Source organism: Schistocerca cancellata, chromosome 2 (assembly GCF_023864275.1).
Source record: "Schistocerca cancellata isolate TAMUIC-IGC-003103 chromosome 2, iqSchCanc2.1, whole genome shotgun sequence".
In the NCBI taxonomy this organism is placed as follows: Eukaryota; Metazoa; Arthropoda; class Insecta; order Orthoptera; family Acrididae; genus Schistocerca; species Schistocerca cancellata.
Genome location: NC_064627.1, coordinates 1,148,343,621 through 1,148,370,849, shown reverse-complemented (window position 1 = coordinate 1,148,370,849; position 27,229 = coordinate 1,148,343,621). Strand labels below are relative to the sequence as shown.

At 38.5% G+C, this 27,229-nt stretch overlaps 1 protein-coding gene across 1 annotated transcript in view; it reads left to right on the top strand.

Moving 5' to 3' along the window:
- LOC126163184 (ATP-binding cassette sub-family C member 4-like) overlaps nt 1-27,229 on the top strand; it is a 293,006-nt gene that overhangs the window by 194,002 nt on the left and 71,775 nt on the right. The window contains exons 13-17 of the mRNA XM_049920135.1: nt 3,473-3,672; nt 11,493-12,283; nt 22,851-22,930; nt 23,432-23,582; nt 26,690-26,796. Coding sequence (XP_049776092.1) covers nt 3,473-3,672; nt 11,493-12,283; nt 22,851-22,930; nt 23,432-23,582; nt 26,690-26,796 — 1,329 coding nt within the window. The remainder of the gene's footprint in view (nt 1-3,472; nt 3,673-11,492; nt 12,284-22,850; nt 22,931-23,431; nt 23,583-26,689; nt 26,797-27,229) is intronic.

Here is a 27,229-nt window from a genome sequence, read left to right as displayed (position 1 = left end):
GAAAACATTTTCCTTTCTTTTAGCAATATTAGGAAAAGGAGATTTAGTACTCACCATATAGTGCAGAGATGCTGAGTCACAGGTAGGCACAACAAAAAGGCTGTCACAAAATAAGCTTTTCGCCAACAAGGCCTTTGTCAAAAATAGACACCACACACACACACACACACACACACACACACACACATGACCACAGTCTCTGGCAGCTGGTCTATTTTTGACAAAGGCCTTGTTGGCCGAAAGCTTATTTTGTGACAGTCTTTTTGTTGTGCCTATTTGTGACTTGGCATCTATGCTATATGGTAAGTAGCAACTATCCTTTTCATAATATTGCTACATTCCATCCTGGATTTTCTATTGTGTGATTTGTCCTTTCTTTTATTTATTTATTTCTTTTTTGCAACATTCGTTCAATCATCCACATAAACTTGATGGTTCTTCTCAAAATAGTCCCAACATTTCTGCCAGTCTGCAGAGACATGCTGGAGACCATGTATTGAAATATTCTTCAGAATCCCCTCTGCAGCCTTCATTGCTGCTTCTGATGATGGAAAATGCCTCCCATGGAGGTTTTTCTTCAGATTAGAGAATAGAAGAAAGTCACACAGGGCTAAATGCAGAGTATAGAGAGTGTGAGGGATCCACTTCACATTGACTTTTGCAGGATATTCAGTAACAACATTTGCAATATGCTGCTGCGCATTATCGTGGTGCAGCCATCCATCCTGCTTCGTGTGTTTGTTGTCTTTTGCGCCTGACATGGACTCGCAAAGTTTTCAGGGCATCCCTGTAGAAATGTCCAATTACTGATGTGTGTGCAGGTAAAATGTGCTGATAAACCATTCCAAGAACATCATAAAATGAGAGGATCATAACTTTCTCATCAGAAGCAAGCTCTTTTGCTTCTTGGGGGTCGGTGTCGAAGGAGATTTCCCACCCGAGTTTTGCTGTTTGCTCACAGGATCAAAATGATACAGCCAAGTTTCATCAGCAGTGATTACCTTTGAAAGAAACTATGGATCTTCTTCTGACATCAACTTCAACTGCATGCAGACCTGCACACAAATGTCCTGTTGTTTGGGAATCAACAGTCTTGGAACCCACCATGCACAAAGGTCTCTCATGAGTAAATTTTCTGTCACTGACATGTGTCTAGCACCAAATGAAATTTTCAGTATTTTAGAATGTGTTCATCAGATTATTCATTTCCTTCTCTCACAAGGACAGCAGAAGTGTTGATGTCCTCTTCCGTAAGAGAAGTATTGGGTACACATTTTTTGAAACTGATTGTCTCCCTTAAAGAAATTCAAAGCATCTTCAAGCTGCACTGTAGGGAAGAACAGACTCTCCACAGACCTCCTGTAACACTGCATAGGTTTCAGCTGAAGATTTGTTTACACAAAAACAGAATTTCAAAGCCACACAATGTTCATTGCCCGTGACCTCCATTGTTGCAGTATGTGAGGCAGAACGTAGCTCAGCTTGCTTACCTCTCACAGGCATGCCAACAATGAAATTAGTATGTTTGTTTGTTACACATTAAGCTAACAGAACATCACAAGATTAAATTAATGCGAGAACATATGGCAGTAAAACTTATTGAACAGGCCTTGTACTATATATGCAACAAAGAGTAGAAAAGAAAGAAAAGTATATGGGGAATAATGTTATAGCAAGTGGAACCATCCCACCTTGCTACATTTCAAGTCCTGGATCAAATTTTCAGATTCTTAGACTGGAAAAGGAAAGGAGAATTACATTTCAATTCAGCATCTCTGAATTACTTTCACTTTGCGGCTGGCATGTAATATTGCTTCTAGTCCAGATAAACTTTAGAATGGCAGGACTTATTATTAATGGAAGTTTGGCAGTAGGCTTAAAAGTCAATTATACTATAATTTAAATTTTATTTAACCAACATATAAATAAGAAAATAGTATAAACTAGCAATGAATCATGAAGCAGCTCGTGGGCATTTGTATAAGTCAATTGAAGATGACAAGGAAATTAACAGCAAAAGAAATATGCAAAAGGGTAAAACTGATGTGGAGTTCTTTTGGTAAACTTTGGAGATATATCAAAAAGAAGAATGTGGCTGAAACAGAAAGTTTACACACACCGTGTGTTACCATTTTTCATTTTTGGCAGGGACATGTGGACTCTTTAAGCAGAATCATTCTCAAACTGAGAATTGTTCAGTGAGAAATGGTAGGATGTCATTAAGGAATTACTAAGAGATGCACCAGGGAGGAGCTTGAAGTGGAATATGTAATTATTAGTGAAATGAAAATGAAAGCAGGTCAGGTGATTTTCTGTGGTTCAAGAAAGTATGTTGGTGGTTTCCAAGAGATAAGGTAGAGAAGATAACCTAATAGAAAGTGAGTGTATGACAATAACAAACATGCAGGATTAACATAGATGATCATATAGGTGAGACATTAGTCCATGGAGAATCTAATATTATCCATTACAGATGCACAAAATTGTTGTCAAGTTTTAACTGTAGTAATTGGCAGCATTGAACCATACTTCTGTCCTACACACAGCTCGGCAACTTGTTTTGAGAGACAATGCTCTCATCAGCTGCTTGTTTAATTTAGCTCATGATGTTAAAGTACTAAAAATATCTGTCAACAATAATCATTGTGGCATTCATAACATCAAGTATAATAAAACACACTGGCCTGTGGGTCTTCATCTTACATTAAAAGCGTTGACATCTGTCAGCACTCATCCCATCTCACAGCCTGCACTGCACCAGGCCGTATTCTATACATCACCAAGCCACTGCTCTGCTGTGGGCTTCAAGAGTGTCAAGTTGACACTTCTTCAGAGTCTTCAGGAGCTAAACTTTTCAAACCTGGTGATGAGAACATTGTCTCTTGAAATGCTGTGTTCAAGATAGAAATACAGTTGAATGCCACCATTTATTACTGTTCATGGAGAAGTCTGGAAGGAGAGATTTATCTTACAGTTGGTGTCAAGCATTTTCTGATATTGCTAATCATGATGATGTTACTGATGAGCAGTTGATTTGCTTAAAATTGGTTGTAACATTCCTGATTTTGAAGGTCTGAAGTGTTTCATCATGCTTACAAAACAAAATATATAGAGTGAAGGTAATTCTTACATGACATATATTCTAATTGAATATCAAAAGCCTGAAAACTTAATTTCAGTGATATTCTATATAACAACTGAATGTAACTAAAATACTATACACTCTGGATGTTGTGTTTGTTCATCAGTAAAACTGATTTTGCTGTATAAAATATTATATGGCTCACACTCAGTTACTGCTGATAGACTGAGAAGCCCAGAACTGTCATTGGATTTGTCTTTTGTTTGTATTCTATAAACAATCTGCATTCATCAAAAATGGTGTCATTTACTGTCTTCAGTAGATTCAGGATTTATTTAACATTTTATTTCATTTGCTAATACTGGTACTTCTTTCTTTCTTTTCTTGCAGAGCTTTTCTCCTGATAATGAAATTGAGGCAGAAGAATCAAATGAAAATACAGAAATGATTGCCAAAGGGAAACTTAAAAATACTCTTTACAGAGATTATTTTACAGCTGGCTCAAGTTATTTATTAATATCCACAATGGCCCTATTTCTTATATTAGGCCAAATAGCATCAAGTGGCTCAGATTATTGGATAACTTATTGGTAATTCTGTTTGGCATAAAGTTTCAATGAGTAAATGGATGTAAGCAGATTGAATACTGATCCAGTCAGCCATGATTTCCACACAAACTGCATTAATTGTTAAGAGTAATTAAACTGCTTTAAACTATTTGTGTTATTTAGCCTAACTTTAAGAGGCCTATAGCAAAATCAGTACTGAAACTGTTACTTCTCAATATCTGCTGCTTCTTCAGTTATATTTGCTTATCTTGTAATGTTTTCTTATTATTTATAGAGTACACAGATATTTATCAAAAATAACAGCCAACTGCAGGCTGTTACAACAGAGGTCTGTGTACAGTCATTATTGTTACTTGTTATACAGCCATCGTGAATCTTCAGTCTTTCACTCAACTTAACAAGATAATCTGTAGAAAAAGTATCTATAAATGTGTGGTTCATATTTGTGTGTCAAATTTGTAGAGACAAATGCTTCATAGTAGATGAGATCTTGTTGAAGAACATTAAATCGGAAAACAGAATTCCACTCTGAACCCCTACACAAAGAAGCAAAGTCTCCGTAGAAACTAGTTTTGTGTCTTGCTTTGTGCCATAAACCACATTTAATTTGAAAGTTATTTAACGCCTTTTGTAATCTGTTACATAAATGAGGGGCACTAATCCTTCGTCACACTACGGAAGAGATAGAGGGAGAATGGAGGAAATAATTTCCTTGGAGCCTCACATCTAGGATACATTAAAATGTGCAACCTTGAATGAGGAAAGAAATATTTTTTTGGGAAAACAATTGAAATGGCCACTTGTCAAAAATTTACTAAAAGCTATGAATAGGAACCCACATGAACCTTGGAAGTGGTTTGCATGCTTCAGTGATACAGATGTCCCTATCATAGGTGCAATCACAATAGAGAGGTATCTGTGGAGTGATCAGACTAACATATGGTTCCTGAAGAGGGGCAGAAGCCTTTCAATAGTTGCTGGACAACAGTCTGGATGATTTTCTGATCTGGCCTTGTAACATTAGCAAACATGGACTTGCTGTGTTAGTGCTGTGAGCAGCTGAAAGCAAGAGGAAAGTAGAACTGTTATATTTCCTGAGGACATGTAGCTTCCACTACATGGCTTAACAGTGAGGGAATCCCCTTGGGTACAATATTCCAGTGGTAAAATAGTCCCCTCTTTTAATCTGCGGTAATGAGTACTCAGGAGGATGTCAACTGGAATAAAAAAACAGGCTGTCTATGGGCAAGAGTTTTGAATATCAGGCCATTCAATTGTGAAGGTAAGTTAGAGAATTTAAGAAGAGAAATGATAAATTAAAGTTAGATATAGTGGGAATTAGTGAAGTGTGGTGGCAGGTGGAACAGATCTTCTGGTCAGGTAAATACATAATTATCAACACAAAATGAAATAGGCTAATGCAGAAGCAGGCCTAATACTGAATTACAAAACAAGAATACAAGAAAGCTACTATGAACTGATAGTGAACACATTTCATACACATGATACACACGAAGCCAACAACCACCACAGCAGGACAAATTTATAAATCTGTCATCTCTGTACATGATGAAGAGATTGAAAGAATGTATGATGAGTCAGTTCATTAAGGAAACAGAATTTAATTGTGATAGGGGGGCTGGAATTCAATGATAGGAGAAGGAAGAGAAGAAAAGGTAGTTAGAGAACTGGACTGAGGGAAAGAAATGAAAGGAGAAGATGGCTGTAGAGTTTTACAGTGAGCATGATTTAATCATTGCTAACATTTGGTTTAAAAATCATGAAAGAAAGTTGTATATGTGGAGACACCAGAAGGGTTCTTATAAATTTTTGTAGCATCCAGACAGCTTTTAAAACCAGATTTTTACATGTAAAACATTTCCAGGGCCAGATATAGACACGGGCCATAAGTTATTGGTTTTGAACAACAGATTAAATCTGAAGAAATTACAGAAAGGGAACTATGAGGGCATGTTGAAATGTAATATCCCCAATTTTTTGATGTGAAAACTCGTAAAGCTTTTTGAATAAAACAAACATTATTAACATTTTAAATTTTTATTCTTCATGTCATGTCGTGTCATATATGCAGGCCACTGCCCCAGAGGGTGCTGAATTGTAGCTTGCAGCATGGCTGTTTGTAACATTATTTACATTGGTGCATCACAAACAGCATGCTGTCCAGACCACTTATGAACACTGCAACATTTGCAACAATTAGATGCCTTGGGTTCAGTGTCATCGATTATCCTCCATACAGTCCCAACTTGGCCCCATCCAATTTTCATCTGGTGGCAAAACTTAAAAGAACACCTTTGAGGACTTCACTTTGATAGTGATGAAACAATGCAAGCAGAGGTGAGGTTGTGACTCCATCAACAAAGTCAAACATTCTGCAATGAATGACAGTATCAACAAACTGCTCTCTCATTGGGAAAATTGTATTCATTGCCAGGGTGATTATTTTGAGAAATAAATATGTAGACATGAAAATAAAGATGGATGTTAATATTGTTTGCTTTATTTAAAAAGCTTTAAGAGTTTCCATGTTAGAAATTCAGAGTTATTACCTTTCAGGATGCCCTCGTGATTTAAGTAACCAGGGGTTGTTGACAGATTCAAATATATCATTAAGCAATTATTGACTGAAACAAGGCAAATGAATACAATAGAAGATAAATGGATAGCTTTTGGATTTGAAACAGTGAAGGCAGCAGAAGATCAAATTGGCAAAAAGACTATGCCCATTAGGAATCCTTGGAGGATACACGAGATATTGAATTTAAAATGTCAATACTGGAAACAGACACATATAAAAGTATCCTAGTTTTGTAACGCATCGTTTCTTCCTCGAGGATGAGAGAGTGATAGGCTGAGGAAGATTAAAAAGAAAGTGCAGATAACTCAGACCCCACTATGGGAGGGACCCAGATGTTGAGAGGACAAGGGGAGATGAAGATTGAAAGGGGCAAAGTGGAGAGCAGGATTTAGAGAGAGTAGGAGGTTCAAGATAATACATTGGTAAGCATAGTTTCAGAGGTCACTCTGACTCTGTTTGTGAGGAACCAAGCTATTATCAGGGTGAGTAGAGACTAAGATGAAATGGGTCGGGAGCACTGAAGAGAGTAGGAGGTTAAAGACAGTACATAGATAAGCACTGCTAGCGTCAGTCCAGGAAAGAAAAGTACTGAAAAAATTGATTGAGAGGCAGAGAGATGAATAGGCAAATAACAACTAGACAAAAAGATAGAGAAAGGATAGTGTGCGCAGAGAGGAAGCAAAGATGGAAAAGTAAAAGCAGAAAGAAAATAAAGAAATAGTGAGTCAAAATAAACAAATAAAATAAATTAAAAATATAAATAAAAAAATTAACCATAACCTCAACTGAAAATACTATCCAGCACTCAGTCCCAACTCGCAACCAAGAGAGTGAGTGTCAAACCCTGCCTAGAGCAGTTCCAGTCCAAATCCCAGAGGGATTCTCCTCCTCTTCCTCGAAATCAACCTCTTTCATTTTCAGGTCTTGCAAACTTCGGCGTACAAAACTGTTCTTAATTACTCCATTCTTTCCATCCAGTTTGAGCTGCAGAACATAATTAAAACCTGAAACCCCTCATGAGGACTCACAGCTGCCTCATTAGAACTCCACACCCTCCTGATTCACACATCTCCACTCTCAAAACACACAAAAGGAACCACCCCAGCCATCCTAAAGTAGCAGGCTTCAAAACTCCCACATAATGCATCGCAGGCCTGGTTGAAGGGTAGAAGCTGATCATACGGAACATCAATTTGGATTCTGTAGAAATGTAGGAACATGGAAGGCAATGTTGGCCCAATAACTTATCATAGAACATAGACTAAAGGCAAAACTACATTTGTAGGTGTAGAGGGGAAAAAAGAGGATGTTGACTTGAATACATTCTTTCATTTCATATGGTTGTTGTTGTTGTTGTTGTGGTCTTCAGTCCTGAGACTGGTTTAATGCAGCTCTCCATGCTACTCTATCCTGTGCAAGCTTCTTCATCTCCCAGTACTTACTGCAACCTACATCCTTTTGAATCTGCTTACTGTATTCATCTTTTGGTCTCCCTCTAGGATTTTTACCCTCCACACTGCCCTCCAATGCTAAATTGGTGATCCCTTGATGCCTCAGAACATGTCCTACCAACTGGTCCCTTCTTCTTGTCAAGTTGTGCCACAAATTCCTCTTCTCCCCAATTCCATTCAATACCTCCTCATTAGTTATGTGATCTACCAAACTAATCTTCAGCATTCTTCTGTAGCACCACATTTTGAAAGCTTCTATTCTCTTCTTGTCCAAACTGTTTATCGTCCATGTTTCACTTCCATACATGGCTACACTCTATACAAATACTTTCAGAAACGACTTACTGACACTTAAAATCTATACTCGATGTTAACAAATTTCTCTTCTTCAACAACGCTTTCCTTGCCATTGCCAGTCTACATTTTATATCCTCTCTACTTCGACCATCATCAGTTATTTTGCTTCCCAAATAGCAAAATTCCTTTACTACTTTAAGTGTCTCATTTCCTAATGTAATTCCCTCAGCATCACCCGACTTAATTTGACTACATTCCACTATATACGTTTTGCTTTTGTTGATGTTCATCTTATATCCTCCTTTCAGGACACTGTCCATTCTGTTCAACTGCTCTTCCAAGTCTTTTGCTGTCTCTGACAGAATTACAATGTCATTGGCGAACCTCAAAGTTTTTATTTCTTCTCCATGGATTTTAATACCTACTCCGAATTTTTCGTTTGTTTCCTTTACTGCTTGCTCAATATACAGATTGAATAACATCGGGGAGAGGCTACAACCCTGTCTCTCTCCTTTCCCAACCACTGCTTCCCTTTCATGCCCCTTGACTCTTATAACTGCCTTCTGGTTTCTGTACAAATTGTAAATAGCCTTTCGCTCCCTGTATTTTACCCCTGCCACCTTTAGAATTTGAAAGAGAGTATTCCAGTCAACATCGTCAAAAGCTTTCTCTAAGTCTACAAATGCTAGAAACGTAGGTTTGCCTTTCCTTAATCTATTTTCTAAGATAAGTCGTAGGGTCAGTATTGCCTCATGTGTTCCAATATTTCTACGGAATCCAAACTGATCTTCCCCGAGGTCGGCTTCTACCAGTTTTTCCATTTGTCTGTAAAGAATTCGCATTAGTATTTTGCAGCTGTGACTTATTAAACTGATAGTTCGATAATTTTCACATCCGTCAACACCTGCTTTCTTTGGGATTGGAATTATTATATTCTTCTTGAAGTCTGAGGGTATTTCGCCTGTTTCATACATCTTGCTCACCAGATGGTAAAGTTTTGTCAGGACTGGCTCTCCCAAGGCCATCAGTAGTTCTAATGGATTGTTGTCTACTCACGGGGCCTGAGATAAAATACAGGGAACAAAAGTTTATTTACAACTTGTACAGAAACCAGATTGCAGTGATAAAGAGTTAAGTAGCATGAAAGGGAAGCAATAGTTGAGAAGGGAGTGAGACAATGTTGCAACCTATCCCTGATGAGAATTATAAAGTTTAGATGCAAGAAATAAAATCTTTAAGGTTTTCCAGTGATATTGTTTTGCTGTCAGAGACACAAAGAGCTTGGAAGAGCAGTTAAATGGAATGGATGGTGATCATGAAAAGAAATTTATCATTATGAAGTCCCATACTCCTTGACAGAGTGTAAGGGACGATGCGGGAGACCCGCACCGCTGTACTAGGCAAGGTCCTAGCGGAGGTGGTTTGCCATTACCTTCCTCCGACTGTAATGGGGATGAATGATGATGATGAAGACGACACAACACCCAGTCATCTCGAGGCAGGTGAAAATCCCTGACCCCGCTGGGAATCGAACCCAGGACCCCATGCTCGGGAAATGAGAACGCTATCGCGAGACCATGAGCTGCAGACGAAAAGAAATTATTAGATGAAAAAATGGAATTAAGAAGAACAGCGTTTCTTAAAAAAAAGAGAATTTTGTTAATGTGGAATACAGGAAGTGAAACATAGAAGACAATAAAAGCTTTTGAAATGTTATGCTACCAAAGAAGGTTGGAAAACAAATGAATGGATCAAGCAACTAATAAGAACTGAATTATTAAGAAAAGAAATTCTTGCAACAACTTAACTAAAAGAAGGGATCAGTTGATAGGACACATTCTGAGGCATCGAGAAATAGTTGGTTTGGCAATGGAAGGAAATGTGGGGGAAAACATTGTAGAGTGAGACCAAAGCTCAAATGCAGTAAGCAATTTCAGATGGATACAGGTTGCAGTAGTTGTGCAGAAATTAAGAGGCTCTCACATGATAGATTAGTTTTGAGACTTTCATCAAACCAGTCTTCAGACTGAAGACTGTATCAACACAATGCAATTTGACAAACAGCTGATGGTTTAGGGAGAACAAATTGTTACTTAACTGCAACAAACACAGTGCAAACTATTTCTGACACAGAACTCTGGTAAAAGTGAAATTTTGTAATTGCAAGTTTCTGAAATAATGTAGGAAAGTTAAATATTTTAAATTATTATGACTGACAATAGTTAAAAAGCTTTCTCTGAAGTATTGTGTTTGTGATCATGTTCAGAAACTAATTGTTGTCAACTTGGCTATAAGAATATCTCCATTTTTGTTAACACTGAAACACTAAAGCTTGTTTACTATGCTCTGCGTCTCGTATGGTACCATATTTTGAGAAAACTTTTTGTTTATTAACAAACAATATTCCTTGCCCAGAAAAGAGTGGTCAGAATGACTTCTGTACTTCCTGCACACCATTGCTCAAGTGACTTGAAATTTTAGCCGCTTCATTCCTGTACACATACTCCTTTATGAGTTTTGTAGTTAATAATATGGACTCATTTCAAAAGTGCTGCATCATTCACTCAACTACACCAAAAAACAATTTGCACTTTGATAACACTTTGTTAAATGGGGTATAGAAATGTTGTGTAGAATCAGTTTTAGATATGCTTCCAGTAGATTTCCAAATATGAATGGAAAGGCTTTATTGTGGCATATGCCTGTTATTATGCACACAGTTTCTCTTAGTGTTTAGAGCCTTTCACTATAATGCATTACTTGTAAATATACTATACAGAAACACTTGTTTTCATGATTTTATTTAACTTTTTAATTGTTAGCGTTCTGTATTCACTGTAGTGGCCCATTCAGTGTCTTACTACCTTTGACTCACAAGATCCCATGGAACTTGAAGAAAATTAATAAGCTGTTTTCAGTCATTGTGAAAGATTATTAAAGAGCATTGTAGTTAATCTGCCCTCATCGCAAACCGGAAAAGAGAAACTTTCTCCTCCGTGGTATATCCCATTTCTAAATGAGTTTTGAAATATAGCAGCAGTTTTAACACACTTTGCAAACACCTGAGTCTAAGCCACAGCCTATCCTAGAAATCATCCTGTGTGGGACTTATTTCTTACTCAGTAGTCAAGAACTTATTATTATTATTGATCTTCCTGAGAGATTGAAACTGTGTGGCACAGTGGGACCCAAGCATAGATCTTAGTGGATAATATTGTATCATCTGCATCTCATACAGCAGTATCAGTAGGCTGGCTGTGTTTCTGATTTGGACACTATACAATCTGTCGGAGTGACAGAAACTGCACTAATTTGGCAAAATTGGAAAAAAAAACATGCAAATGTACATCTTAATGTATTGTTGTCTAAGTTAAATGATATATCCATTACATTGTTCAGTTAATAAGGCAAACAGATGTATAGAGTGGCAAAACTGATGTTGCAATCTATATACATTACTACTATTGATATGTGGATTGTCTTTATTGTTACAGGACAAACCAGGAGCAAATGAGATTGCAGTTGGAGGACGATTACCTCCATAAGCTGGCCATGTCTAATATAAGTAACAATGTGACCTTAAAATATGCTGCATCTTCATCAGTGATCCCTCTGCCAGTAACAGAAATGTCACACACCTTTAATGAATCTGATGAGAAAAATGTTACTTTTCGTTTAGTTGAAAACAATTCTAATAACTTTAATAGGAACATGATGAACTTAAACAGTTCTATGAGAACACATATAGAAAATTCAGATGCAGTCAGTGCTACTGTTGGTGTTGATAATATTTCACATGCCAGTGTAAGTAATTACACAGTATCTGAAAATACAGTAGAAACTGATAGTGAACCACTGGATGGAGGAGAAGTCACAAGTGTTATGCAGATAACAGAAAGTGTAATGTCAAGCAGTTCATTTACATCTACTCCATTGCAAAGGTACAATGTATCAAGTGATCAGAATGCTTATGGGGCATCAGATCTCACTACCACAGAAATAAGTACTGGAGGTGTAACAACATACAAATTTCCACAAGAAATCAATGCAGCCAGCTACAGAAAGAAAAGAGAAATTTCTGAACCATATGATCAGTCCACATTCTTTACAAGAGACCAGTACATTCTGATTTACACATCATGCATAGCCGGCTGTATCATACTTACAACCATCAGAGCATTATTGTTCTTCAAGGTTGCTTTAAACTCATCACAGGGCCTTCACAATAGAATGTTCAACAATGTTTTGAAAGGAACAATGAGATTTTTTGACACAAATCCTTCAGGTGAGTGAAAACTGTTCTACAATTCCTGAATAAAGACTAACAAATCTTTTATTATTATGATTATTATTATTATTATTATTAAACTGCAAAATAAAGATCCATATATATGTGCATCCCATTTCTACAAATCATTCTGGAATAGTAGTGAGCCCTTCTAAGTAAACTTAAATGCCAATCTATTAAAGTGATGTGATCCCTCAGGTTTTCTTGGCATGCTCGATTAATTTTGTGCTTCCAGATGTTCTACAGAATTGTTTTTCCATTTCATTGTGCATTTGTATTCTAATAACCAATTTATAACCACAATTTTTAAAGCACTACTAGCACCTTTGTCAATGTGATGATAATCAATTGTGCCAGATTTCACATAATATAGTTTGGTGCTGCATCTGGTCCTACTGTATCCTGGTTCAGTAAGAATACTTTATTTTTTTCCTTTGTTTTCCTCCTCCTGAGAGAGAGAAATGGAGAGGGGGGTCAGTAATTGCTTTGTATTCATTTCCATTGCTGCTCCATCCAAAAGATACCATTCAGCATTATCCCTGTTCAGTGAGAGATATTAGACAACAAATATCGTTGCAGCGAAAAAGCAGTATATCATTAAAATGAACTCCAACAACAGCTGTTAGTTTCAAAAGCACACTGTAGTAACCAAGTAATACACAAACAGAATCCAAGTCAAACAAATATGGTTTATTCGTAACTTCTGAACACTGCAGAAATAGCCTCTTGGGACTCCACAACTCACAGTATAAACTACAAGGTATACAACTTTGCGTCCACCATTTGCCCTTAGGTGCCGACAACAGTAAGTAGCAGTCAAAAGAAACAGACTGTAGACATCAGGCAGTTAGCTTGGACCTCGGTCAACATGACCGCATTCAAACATTAGTCGATTTGTGTCTGCATCATAAAGTTGCTCTTGATTGAAAATGTCAGTTTATAAGTCTAATTCTTGTCATTTGCTGTGGGAGGTATTACTGTTTTGTTTCAATATGAATAAAACAGCAGCTGAGTCTCATCAAATGCTCTCAAGTACGTATGGTAAGGATGCTATTAGTGAAAGAATGTGTCATAAGTGGTTTCAATTCTTCAAGAACGGTGATTTTAACGTTGTAGACCAGCATAGTGGTGGAAGAGAGAATGTTTTCACGATGCAGAATTGGAGACACTGCTGAGTGAAGACTCACGTCAAACTCAAGAAGACTTGGCATGATTTGTGGGAGTGACACATCAAGCCATTTCAAAATGTCTCAAGGCTATGGGCATGTTTCAGAAAGAAGGAACTTGGGTTCCGTGTGAGCTGAAACTAAGAGACGTTGAACTGTGTTTGTGAACAGTTGCTTCAGAGGCAAAAATGGAAGGGATTTCTGCATCACATTGTGACCGGGGACAAAAAATGGGTTCATTATGATAACCCTAAAAGCAAAAAATCATGGGGATATCCTGGCCATGCTTCCACACCGACAGCCAAACTGAATATTCACAGCTCCAAGATCACGCTCTGCATTTGGTGGGACCAGCTTGGCGTCGTGTACTGTGAGGTGTTCAAACCAAGTGAGACACTCCCAGGTGCTCGTTATCGAATGCAATTAATGCATTTGAGCAGAGCATTAAAAGACAAACGGCTGCAATACAGTGAGAGGCACAATACAGTGATTTTGCAGCACGACAACGCTTGACCCCACATTGCAAAAGAGGTCAAAACATACTTGGAAACGTTAAAATGGAATGTCCTGCCCCACCCGCCGTATTCTCTAGACATTGCTCCCTCCTACTATCACCTGTTTAGATCAATGGTGCACGATCTCATGAAGAAGTCACAAATTGGATCAATTCGTAGATCGCTTCAAAAGATGAACAATTTTTTCGCCCTGGGATTCGTACACTGCCCAAAAGCTGGGAGAAAGTAGTGGCCAGCGCTGGAAAATACTTTGAATGATACACGTGTAACCAATTTGTTTCATTGAAGCATCAAATGTTGGGGAAAAAACAGCGGAAGCAAAGTTGTATACCTTCTAGAATAACATAGAGATCCTCAGTCAGCTCTACTCCTTGCATACATGTGTGTGTGTGTGTTGCTGGCAGACAGTGCGGTGGAGACTGCGCCACAGGTACGTCTTCCGCAGGTGGCCTCCAGCGGTTGGCCCACGCTGATACTCTTCATGGCCAATTCAAGTGCACATGCTTAGTGACCCACACTACGCACACTCACACTCGCACCCACTAGTAGCAAGGTATAGCACACCTCTCCCTTGTGCAGAGTGGGTGCTCAGGTGATGGAGGGTACACCAGTGGCCTGACGAGAGACACATCCATCGGATCCAGAGTGGTGGCAGCCGGTCCTGATGGAAGGGATGGGATGATATGCTGGGCCAGTGCTACAGCATAGGACCAGACCACGTGGAGACGCGGGCACACCCGAGGATGGTGGGCCTGCCTGGCACCCGACGACAGCACCAGAGAGGAGGTTGCCATTGCCATTTCTGCATCATTATCAGCAGGCAAGTCGCCTTGCGGAGGAGACAGGGCTGGACCTACTGGTGACGATGATGAGGGGCTGGTGAAGGCAGTCCAATCGGAACAGCAGGAAGTGGCAATGGACCTGAGGCCAGTGACCGACTGGTGCTTGGCACAGTGAAGCTGGAACCCCCAGGGCACCGCAACCCGGAAGAGGCAGCCAGTGGGAAGGGGGCCCCTTCATAGCAGGTGATGATGGGCTCAAGGTGGAGGGCGCGGGACTGTCTGCGGCAGTAGGGACCACACCCACAAACTGATAGCTTCCGGTGGTGAGCAGAGACACAACTGATCAAAGTGGTGTGCCACCAGCCCATCAGCAGTACACAAGTCATAAAGACAGCATCCCCAGTAGGATACAACAGTGGTCAGTATCCACTTGGGTCTGCAACCAAACCTCTGTGCCCAAACTGGCGATCCTGGCACAAAGTGGGCAGATGAACCCAACTGCGGCAGGTACAGCGCTGGCCGCAGAAGATGGAGCAGCAAGCGTTTCTGCTGGCCATGAAGCAACTCAGACAGGCTCTCTTCTAAGCATGAAGCAATATGTGCTCAGAAAATGGAGAATGGCACCGTGTGGTGAACAATCCACAACTACTTTTTCATTTGGGGCTTAAACATATGTACACGTCGTTCTGCATAGCCATTTCATTTAGGGTGGAATGATGGAGCCATAACGTGATGACTGCTATGATGGGAACAAAATAATTGAAAGGTGTGAGAAACAAATTGGGGCTCATTATCGGTAACTAAGGTGCAAGGCAAGCTCTCCGTAGAAAAACCCTCAAAAGCGTACAAATTGTGACCTCAGCTGACATCGACGCACTCCGGAAAATGTAAGGAAACCCCGAAAATGCATCCACAACCAAGAGCAAATAGAAATCCAAGAACGGACCCATGAAGTCTACATGAATGCGTTCCCATGGTGTGGAGCGGGCCATGGGGCAGAGATATCATAGGAGCTGCCTCTTGTCGGGCACACTGCTCACAAGCCACGACAAAACGGACAATTTTGCCATAATCACTGGCCAAAAAACATGTCTCTTAGAGAACAATGAAATTCACAAAACTCCCCAATGGCCCTGGTGAAGAAGACATAGAATCTCGCGGCATAATCTGGTGGGATGGCTACTTTGGGAGGCTAGTCATCCACAGACAACAGCATATCACCTTCAAAAACAGAGAGGTGGTACTGTAAGGTAAAATAGTTGTGCAGAGGGTCCAAACCCAGACATGGCAGTTTATCTGGCCAGCCTTGTTGAACGAGCCAAACCACATGTCGTAGAACTGGATCAGCAGTAATGGCAGCTGTTTTGCGTGAACTCGTAATTTGGAAACCCTCAAGTATGGCCTGCGTTTCAATATGAAAATGGAAGCAAAGCAATTCTTCATGATCAGAGTCAGGGTCATGACCCACAGGAAGGTGGGACAAGATGTCCGCATTGGCATGTGTACACGACTGTTGAAAATACATGAAATGTATTCACAGATGCGAATATGGACAACCATCAGCTGTATAATGGAATGACGACAGTGTGCCGGACCGGGACAAGAACCTGAATTTTACGCTTATCATGAGCGGGCGCCTTACCATTGGCTATATGAGCACGATGCATAGCCGGGCCAAAAATTCCATATGTCGACAGCCAAGTGTCTGCAAGTATATCCATTGAAAGTCACTTGCCCAGTGTCGGCAGATAAATATGATATTGCAGTGCCTGTGTTATTCCGAACTATGATGCAAAGTTCCTTCAGACATGCATTATTCCTAATCAAAATGCAGTGTTCCTTTCGACATATGTGCATATCTGAAGGAACTTTGCATCATAATTCATAATAACACGAGAACTGCAATATCACGTTCATAAGCAAGCAACTTTCAAGTAAAATTTCTCCCCTGGGCAAGAATATAAATAATGAATGTATGACAACAGGTTATATAAGGAAGCTTGGGCCTAAGTGTGAGTCATGCTCAGATAGCCAAATGGTAAGGCGATCGGTCGCAATAAGCAGGAAATTTGGGTTTGAGTCCTGGTCTGTCACAAGTTTTCATTCTCATCATTCCAATATACATCTGACGATTGTCCATATTCGCAACTGTGAATACATTTCATAATGGCAGTAGTTGCTGCAGTGCCTGTTCCTTCAGACATGTATGCATTCGAGAAGAAACTTTGCATCATAACTGTGAATACCACAGGCACTGCAATAGCATATCACGTAGTTCAAAAATGGATTTCCTAATTGTAGCAATACAAGAACAGTGTCCAGCATTGTAGGCAGTGTGTTGCCTTGTCATTCGAGGAACTGTGAGGGTTGAACAAGGAAACCAAGCATTTGTAGTCAATAATAACGTGAAACTTGAAGCCATACAAAAAACATGAAATTTCTGGAGAGCATAGAGTATGGCAAGAGCCTCTTTTCCCACCTGAGAGTAATGCTGTTGGGCCAGAGTTAGGGATCTAGAAGTGAAAGCAGCAAGTTGTTCAAAGCTATTGGCTTATCAGTGTGCTAGGACCATGCCGAGGCTGTACTGTGAGACATCAGTCCCCAAAACTATGTGCTGTCCGGAGAGAGTGTAGTTAAACAAGGGGATGAGAGTAATTTGGATTTCGATGTTTGAAAAGTACATTCACAATCGAGGCTCCATCAGAAAGGTACATTCTTCATAGTAAAGCATGCAACAGGTGGGCAAATGTGGCTGCCCCCAGCAGGAATTTATGGTAGCAGGCTATCTTCTGTAGGAAGCCCTGAAGCTCACTTGTGGACAAGAGCAGAGTCATAGAGGTAACAGTGGAGATGTTGTCTGGCAGAGGACAAACCTCATCCTGCAAGACCTCAAACCCCAAATAAATAGTAAAAGGTTGAAAGAAACTGATATTTCGCAAGGTTACACTGTAAGCCTGCAGACAAGACAGAAAACAAAGTGTGCAAATTTTTCAAGTGATCAGCTGTGGATGAGTCCTTGTTAACAATATCATCGAGGTAATTAATGCGACACAGGACAGGCACAGTCAGTTGCTCTAAAAATCATTGGAAAATAGCAGGGGTGCTAGCCATACAAAAAAGAAGGCACAGATATTGATACAGACCAAAAGGAGTATTCGAAACCAGAACTCACCAAGACGCTTTGTCCACAGGAGCCTACTGATACACTTCAGGCCATTCAATTTTTAAAAAGTGCTGACCACACAATATTTTCACCAACATTCCTAGCACGGGACAGGATACCTATCCACAATTGACTGTGCATCGACAGTTGCACTGAAGTCGCCATAGAGATGAAGTTTCCCTGATGGCTTCCGAACTACGATCAGCAGAGACGATCGTTCGCAAGCCGTAACAGGTTACACCACCCCTAGAGATTGAAACTTGTCCATTTCTGCTTTCACTCGATCTGTCAAGGTGGCGGGAATAGGACGTGCGGAGCTAAACAGGTAATTGCATTGCACGCCGCAGAGCCCGCATAAGAGTCTTTACGAGCATCGGTAACGAATTGACACTTGCGGCTAAGACCTCAAAATATGGCTGCCGGGGCCCCGTGTGGCTGGTTCGTTTTCTTGTGGTATCAATAGAATTCAACTCATGCTGCTATGACGTGCATAATTAATGATAGTAGTTGGTCAATAAACTGCACTTGTGATAAAAAGTTGCAGGTGCCGGTTTTTGTAAAGGGGCAGGCTAACATAGCAATTGGTATACATCAGATGGAATCCACGAGAGGAAGAAGGCTTTGTACAAGTTCAGGTCTGTCACACTGAAAGGCAAAAAAATGCTGTCCGAGTGTTTTTTTTTTTTTTTTTTTTTTGTAAGCTTCCCAATCCTCGCTCGAATCATCGTATGAAGGACAAGTGTATAGATGGACCAGTGGAACAGTACCCTGTCTGTTAATGGAAGCTGACAGTGTTCACAGCAGAAGTAAGCCATTCAATCAGAACCGGTAGCACGGCGTCCGTAATGGATAAACCGGACGAAACTGCACTGAAAGACTGCACGTGTGAAAAATGTTCCGAACTCGTTGCCAGTTTTGTAGTAACCGAGTAACACACAAACCAGATCCGAGTCACATAAATATGGCTTTATTCGTAACCTCTGAACAATATGGAAATAGCCTCTCAGAACTCCACAGGACACAGAACAACTGATCTGCCGGATGCAAACTAGAACAACATAGAGAGCCTCAGTCCACACATATATAAGTGCGCGTCTCCAGCAGGTGGGGCGGCGGAGGCTTCACACACGTGTGCAGGACCCACACTCGCTGCACTCACACTCACAAGCACTCGTGGATTTTCCGTTGATTGATTTGAATGCTTTCATTGTGTAGACCACAAAATTCTGCTGCAAAATTAAAATATTATGGTATTAATAACAACCTTCTTGCATAAATGGAGTCATATCTTCATACCAGGAAGCAGTGGATCATACTGAAAGGCTGTGTAACAGGAATGAACTCTAACTCAGAATGTGGAAACACAAAGTGTGGAGTCCCCAAGTTTCATTGCTGGATCTGTTCCTACTCCGAACTTAAATGTCCCGTACTTTTTACGAGGAAACTAAACAACGGTGTAAACTTAACTGCACTAAACAAAGTGCAGACCATAGCTGCACAGACCAATAATTTTTTCAAAGTGAACATACTATGTCTTAATCATTAAAAATTCATATTGTGCAGCAAAAAGGACTTGTCAGTACTCTAAATAGACATTAATGGCTAAAACAAAATGAAAACCTACTTATAAACTTTCTTTTTTAGCTCCAGTTGGACATGAAAATTGGGTCAAGACACAGGTAAAGTAATCAAGAAACTCAGTTTATGTTATGTTGACTTGAAGACAAGGATGCTAGCTAACTTTAAATACTATTATTCCTTGATGCCAAGGGAATTATCATCTGGGGCAATGTAGCTTAAGTGAAGCATTTATTCAGAAAAAGTCAGCAACAAGTAGATAAGTGCATATCTTTCAGAGGCCTTATTGAGAACCTTGAAATTGTCACACTATCTTGACACTACAATTCAGATGAATCAAAATCCAACTGCAATACGAGACATGACAATTTGTTTGTTCACTTTGCCCCCTTGCATAGGGTTTACAGTGATGTTCTATATCCTAGAGCAAATCTTTATCAATCTCCCATCAGACATAAATCAAGAAATTAAGTTTAAAATTAAATTGCACTATTGATAACATTTTTACAAAATATTTGACCGTCTAGATTTAAAAGCTGAAAACTCTTGTTAACAGCAAAGTAACAATATTAAACACAAAGGCTCATACGGACAGCAGTAGTTTGATTAAAATTTATCTGACGACTGCATGCAGTAGACGGCAGGCAGCAAGTGCTCCGTTACCCAGCGAATCAGATGCTGTGTCACCTGGCCATTACCGCAGTAGTAAATACTAAATACATGCAAATACATTTTGTACTCACCCGTGTCATGCAATGAGATACTGGAATTGCCTTCCATTGTTTTACATCCTTTTCTGGCAGCTACACAAGAAATTATTCATCACACTGTGAGTTCTCTTTGAGGGCTGAATTAATATACTAACGGACATTGTCCTTGAGTTCCTGTAACTTGGGTGTATTTGTTGTGTAAACTTCATTCCTTTGTGCTCCCCACAGGTACAAGTCACATGGGGTTAAATCGAGACTTCCAGTGAGTCAGATATTGTTGCTTATGACTCTGTCATGGAACACATCATGAATTGTGTACGAACATTAGGCATATGAGCCCTTTCAAAGTACTTTTGAAAAAACGAAGCTTAATTCTCTTGGTTTATTAAAAAATGGTTGCAAAACATTTCGCACATATCTTTCACTGTTAACTGTGTCCTTAAAAAAGTGGCTGTATTATTCTTTCATCAGTAACTGCACACAACATTCCTATTGATCGTGATGTTGTCAGTTTTGGGAAATGGAACCAAGCCTCGTCTGCAAACAGAATGAAGTAAGGATCCATTTCACTGTTGTGCACTTGTTTCAAAACCCTTTTGCATAACCAAACCCTATGTTCACCAGGTTAGGTTCTTGCACTGCTGTTACTTTATATTCGAAGTAACTTAGCAGCTCTTCGTACGGAGGTGCAAGAAATTTGTGTGTGCTGTGAAAGATGTCTAAGAGACTTTTTAGGGGAATTTTCCAGGCAGTAAGCAATGTCATTAAGATGAGGTCCTGTTTATCTATTTCAAATTCCATGAATCCATATAGTGATGAACTACAAGGATGCGAAATGAGTCAGGTTTACATCTTTATAGATATACAACAAACATTAGTCCAGTGACAAGAATGTAGCAATCTGGTGATATAAGCTTAAAGGATGAATTAAAATTAAATAGATACAGTTCAGATAAATATGACGAAAACTACTGAAAATAACTTTTCATACAGAACTCATCTTAGGCAGCGAAGACAAATTACAGGTAACATAATATAAACAGAGACTAGAATACACATAGGAAATACAATAAAAAATTACAAAGACAGTCACTGATTATGCTTACTCTACAGGTACTCACCCAGAGAGTAGAAGGACTTATCAATAAGGTATTTTCTTAATTTAAATTTAAATATAGGAATTAATGTGGGCTTTGACATCAGATAGAAGATAATTGAAGAGTTTTGTGGCAGGATAATGAACACCTTGTATGATACTTAGCTGTCTTACATCTCTGTGTAAATCATTTTTAGACCTTCTGTTGTGATCATGGTATGCATTATTGGATGTGAAAAGAGAAAGGTTATTCAAGACAAAAATAATCAAAGTTAAGTACTGACATGTGGTGTTTAATATTTGGAGCTTACGTAACAGGTTTCTGCAAGAACATTGTGGATGAACACCACTCTTGATTCTAATTGCTCTCTGTTGTGCAGTAAAGATCTTTTTGGCTAAAGTTGATTATTACCCAAAAAAATTATGCCGTATGAATGATGGAGTGAAAATCGACAAAGTAAGCTTCTTTAATAGCATTCATATCACCAACAAGGGTAATTACACGCAGAGCATATGTTGATACACTTAGTCTTTTATGAAGATCTAGAATATGCCCAGACCAATTTAACTTGTTATCAGTTATAATACCCAGAAACTTAGAGGTGGCACACAATAATATATGTTGACTGCCACCACGTATGTTGATTGCTTCATTTTCTTGCGGTGATGCATGAAATTGAATATATTGTGTTTTTTTTAATATTCAAGTTAATTCATCAGACTTAAACCAATGTAGGACATCTACAAGTACAGCATTACATTTATTTATTAGCTCACTGATCAATTGACTTTCAAGCATAATAGTAGTGTCATCAGCAAAAAGAGTAAATTTACTCTCAGTGTTTGTACAGAATGGGAGGTCATTGACAAAGATAAGAAACAGTAAAGGCCCCAAAATGGATCCTTGTGGCACTCCACACTTTAATGTGCCTCAGTCATTGAGACAGGACAGCCATCAAAACCATTTAGTATCACATTCTGCTTCCTATTGTGTAGATTAATTCAATTCATGTACCATCACTACCATTCAAACCATAAAAATTGGTCTTCTTTAAGTGAAGTCAGCACAGTCAAAGGCCTTTAACAAGTCACAGGAAATTCCAATAGGTGACATTTTGTTTTTTAGTGACACACGAATTTCATTTGTGTGAGAGAAAATCTGTTCTTTGGAAGCCTAATTGATTTTTGTTGAGGATGTTGTGAATGGTGAGGTGCTCTACAATTCTTTTGTACATTACTAATAGTTTGGGAAGCAACTTAACAGGATCAGGATCAATGAAACCCCATGTATAGAAATTGAGAGGAAAATTATTGCAAGATGATGTTGCCCTGCCCTTTCAGTCAATCAATTTCTGACGAACAACTGATCATTGAAATAGTAAAAAACTAATCTATTCAGTTTTGATGGTTTCACTTAATTCTCTTTGGGATATCTCTATGCTACAGTTACTTTTAATTACTTTTAATGTATACAAGTTCATTCTATTCTATTAAGTGGAATTCATTGTGTAACTCTATTTTTATGTTATTTTCCTAAAATTTTTGTTTTGTTAGGCCGAATTCTGAATCGTTTCTCAAAAGATGTTGGAGCTGTTGATGAACTACTGCCAAAAGTAATGTTGGATGCAATAACGGTAATTATATTCAGTAAACAGATGTATTCTGTCTTATATTTTGCATTTTTTTTTTTTCATATTCAGCACTTGTCAGGGAAAATAATATTATTACAGTTGAGTAACTATCTAATAATGTGAGAAGCACTTAATTAATGCATCAGCCTAGTTTTCAAAGCATAAATTTAGTAAAGGTGATTATACTATAGATTTTACAGTTGGAAAATTGTTCAGAATATACTAGAAATGAATATTAAAACAGATCTGGAAATTAAGTTAAAATAAAGCAAAGAAAAGATATAGGGCCATGGAGGAGACCAAAGTAGAGTAGAGAAAGATGCAGTGGATTAGTAATAATATAAGTAAATGTCCAGGAGGTTCAAAGAACTCAAGTTTTATTGGAAAGGCATTTCCCACTTGCACAGTTTTTAGGGACAATTTATTTTCATAAGAATATCAGAACTGATGCAGTATGTGGTTCACAAATAATGCCATACTACTTATTCTTCTTCTTCTTCACAGAAACTTCTTGTTATGGCTGGTATCCTTACAATGGTGTTAATCGCAAATTACTATTTTGTGTTCCCGATGCTAATTTTTGGATTTCTGTTTTACAAAATACGGTCCATATACCTGCGCACAGGACAAGCTGTCAAGAGGCTGGAAGGAATTAGTAAGTATAACTTTGTAAGTTTTCAGTTGTCATAGATTCTTTTAATCAAGGACCCATTACTACTATATTCGGGAGTGTAACAGATTATGTACATACAGTGATTTCGGTAATGTGAAGAATGACATACGGAATTAACTTGGACGACTCGCTTAAACATAATAACCATGCCTGTTACAAAATACATTATTAGTTTGTGCTGCTGCTGTGAATCACAAACATTACTTAGTTTCATTACTGTACTGCAGTAAAACAAACTGAAAATTATTACAATGTTGTAAAATAAAATTAACAAATCGAAAACGATGGAAGAAAACTCCTGCCACCCAATGCTTCCCTACCCACTCCTTGCCACCCTACATCTCTTTTGCCTTGTTAATCAACTGACTGTGTCTGACAACCACAGTAGTCAAAGTGTACCATGCTGTGGATGCTCCTGACCGCAGCATGCTGACATGTATGTGATGCGGTTGACAGCCATAGCTGTTTAGCAGTGTATACTTGATTATTGGTTAACTCTAATGGCATATGAAGTTTTTTGGTCAGTTTTGTGTCTTTGTGGATTAGATGTCTTTTCCATTCCAAATGAGCTGTAGTGATGAGGTCCCCGAGGATATAAAAGCTGACAGTAATCAAGAATACACCATAAATATTGACAAAGAAAACAGAAATAGCACTCATGGATGTGGAATAGGTCAACAAATACTTAAACATATCTTTATTTAAAAGGTAACATCACAAAATGTGTTAATGTTCAGTGTACTAAGGTGCGTATTATCGGACCTAAACTATTGTAGCCATGCATCATCAAATAGAAAAATCTTTTGACAACGCTTATTTACAATGATTGTTTTACTGCACTGGATTTGTAAAGAAATCATATTGTACATAATATGTACCTAATACTAATGTTATTTGAAATTATTAGTAATATACGCACATCAGTTGGTGCTGCTAAAAATTCATTTGTAGAGTGGAAGGAGTTTGCCACCAATAAATCCTTTAAGCTCCTCTTAAACTGAATTGTTGTTAAACTTTTTATAGCTGCTGGCAGTTTGTTGAAAATGTTTGTTCCAGAATAATGGACACCTTTTTGGACCAAAGTAAGTCACCTGAAAACTTTGTGGAAATTATTCTATTTCTATTGCTGATTCTATGAATTGAGCTTTGATATTCTAATGACAGTTTTCATTAAGGAAACACTAGTTAGTATCCCCAGCTCCTTAAATGGACTTCTGCAGGACATTCTTGAGTTCACACCACACACAATTTGTAATACTTGTTTTCTGATTCTGTAAAATTTAGCATGGCCTGTTTGCCCCCCCCCCCCCCCCCAAGGAATCCTGGTGAGATTATGGAATGAAAGTACAGTAGCTCTTTTTTTAAATTTTTGTGTTCCTTTGCCTGGCAATGTTCATATTGCAAATAGAGACATGTTTATGCACTTCAGCAGTTTTGTGGTATGCTCCTCCCAGTTGAATTTGTAATGAGGCTGTAGCCCTAATCCCAAGAATTTGATGTTCTCAACTTCTTCTATCTACTTGTCATATTTGCTGAACTGCATATAGTGCACTTTTTCAAAATTTAGTGACAAGGAGTAACTTACAAAGCATTTATTATTGTACATGAAAATTTCATTAACTGATGTTTCAAAGTCTATACTTGATTTGCTATTTACTGCAATGTTTGTATCATCTGCAAACAAACCAAACTTGGTATCTGGTAATGTTACTAATGAAAGATAATTGATGTACTCAATCAAAACCTTGTGGGACACCAAATGTAACTAATTCCCGATTTGATGATGTCTGATTGCTTAATACATGTCTTTCCTATTAACACCCTTTGTTTCCTTTTACACAATAATAATCTAATTTACTTTAAAGGATATTATGGATTACACAGTTAAATGCCTTTGACAGATCACAAAATATATCTGTAGCCTGTAATTTATTGTCTAATGAATTATGTACATTCTCACTGTATGTGTAGGTAGCTCACTCAATGCTGGAAGCCTTTAGAAATCTGAACTGTCTGACTTTGGCAATACATTGTTTTTTGACAAATGCTTAAGAGGCCAGTTGAATATTACCTTTTCTAAAATTTTTGAGAATGCTGGCAAAATTAAAACCAGATGTAAAATTAATGATGTTTCTTTATCTCATGGCTTAACTTCAGCATATTTCAATCATTCGGCAAATGTTCCATTCATAAGTGACTGGTTACACAAATAAGCTCACTTTGTAATTTACGGTGTTGAGATATTATCATAACCACTACAATTTTTTGACTTTAATGATGTTATGGTGGACATTACTTCTGGTGTAGCGAGAATCATATTCATACTACTGAAGTTACACTATATTGTCTTTATTTTGTTGTCTGCTGTGACTATTTTTTTCTTGTAAAGCATTTCCTTTGATGTCCATATTATTATCTTTAATATTTTGCAGTATAATTTGTAATGAGCTATAGCATCAACATAAGAGCTATTTCTGACTGATAGATAGTTTCGGGGGATTGGGGGTGGGGGGTGGGGGGGCAGTTTTCAAATAAGACAAGGACATTATTAGTCCTCGAGTGGGCATGCCATTCTTCATAACATGAGTGGGCACATGGCACTCTTTGTACATTGGGTAAAGAATAGCTATCTTTATGTTACCAAGGTAAACATGTATGAACAAAATCAGAGTTTAAAAAAATGGTTCAAATGGCTCTGAGCACTATGGGACTTAACTTCAGAGGTCATCAGTCCCCTAGAACTTAGAACTACTTAAACCTAACTAACCTAAGGACATCACACACATCCATGCCCGAGGCAGGATTCGAACCTGCGACCGTAGCGGTCACGCGGTTCCGGACTGCAGCGCCTAGAACTGCTTGGCCACTCTGGCCGGCCTCAGAATTCAATCTCAGTTTAACTACACAACAATAAAATAAAATTACAGTTTAATCTTAGTTTAATTAAAGAATGATAAAATAAACTAACATTACTTGAGCAAAATCTCTGTGTAATCATACAATAATTGAAGAACATGTAATTAATTTATGATATTACAATATTTTGCTGTTGCTGGTTATGTGCTGACAAATGTGTGTTACAATTTCAGCAAAAAGTCCTGTATTCTCATACCTATCTGCTTCTCTGAATGGTCTGACAACTATAAGATCATCTGCTAACCAAGAAATGGTGATGAAGGAGTATGATTCTTTACAGGTAGGGCTTTAATTTTTCTATGTAATTGCATGACATTAGGTACTCAGTAGAATTGTGAATAAATTGTGTCTTTCTGTTGTAAGTATTTACGGAGACCAGTATCTTTTTGGATTTTAAGTTTTCCTTTAGAGAGAAACCTAAAACTACTTAGAAGATTGACAAAAATTATTGACAATTTTCAGATTAAATTTGAAAACCCAAATAATGATGAGCCAGTGGTCTAGGGGTAGCGTCTTTGATTTGTAATCAAAACTTGGGTCCTGGGTTCGAATCCATCCATTGTTTAAATTTTGAGCCAAAATCATCAGCAAGGGCAGCCAAAGACTTCCGGCATAGGACGTTAAGAGGTTCAGGGCACTACAGCAAAGGTTCAGGGCACTCTCTTGCTCTTTGAATGGGAAACTGATCCCAAAAGGTGGAAGAATCAGCAATT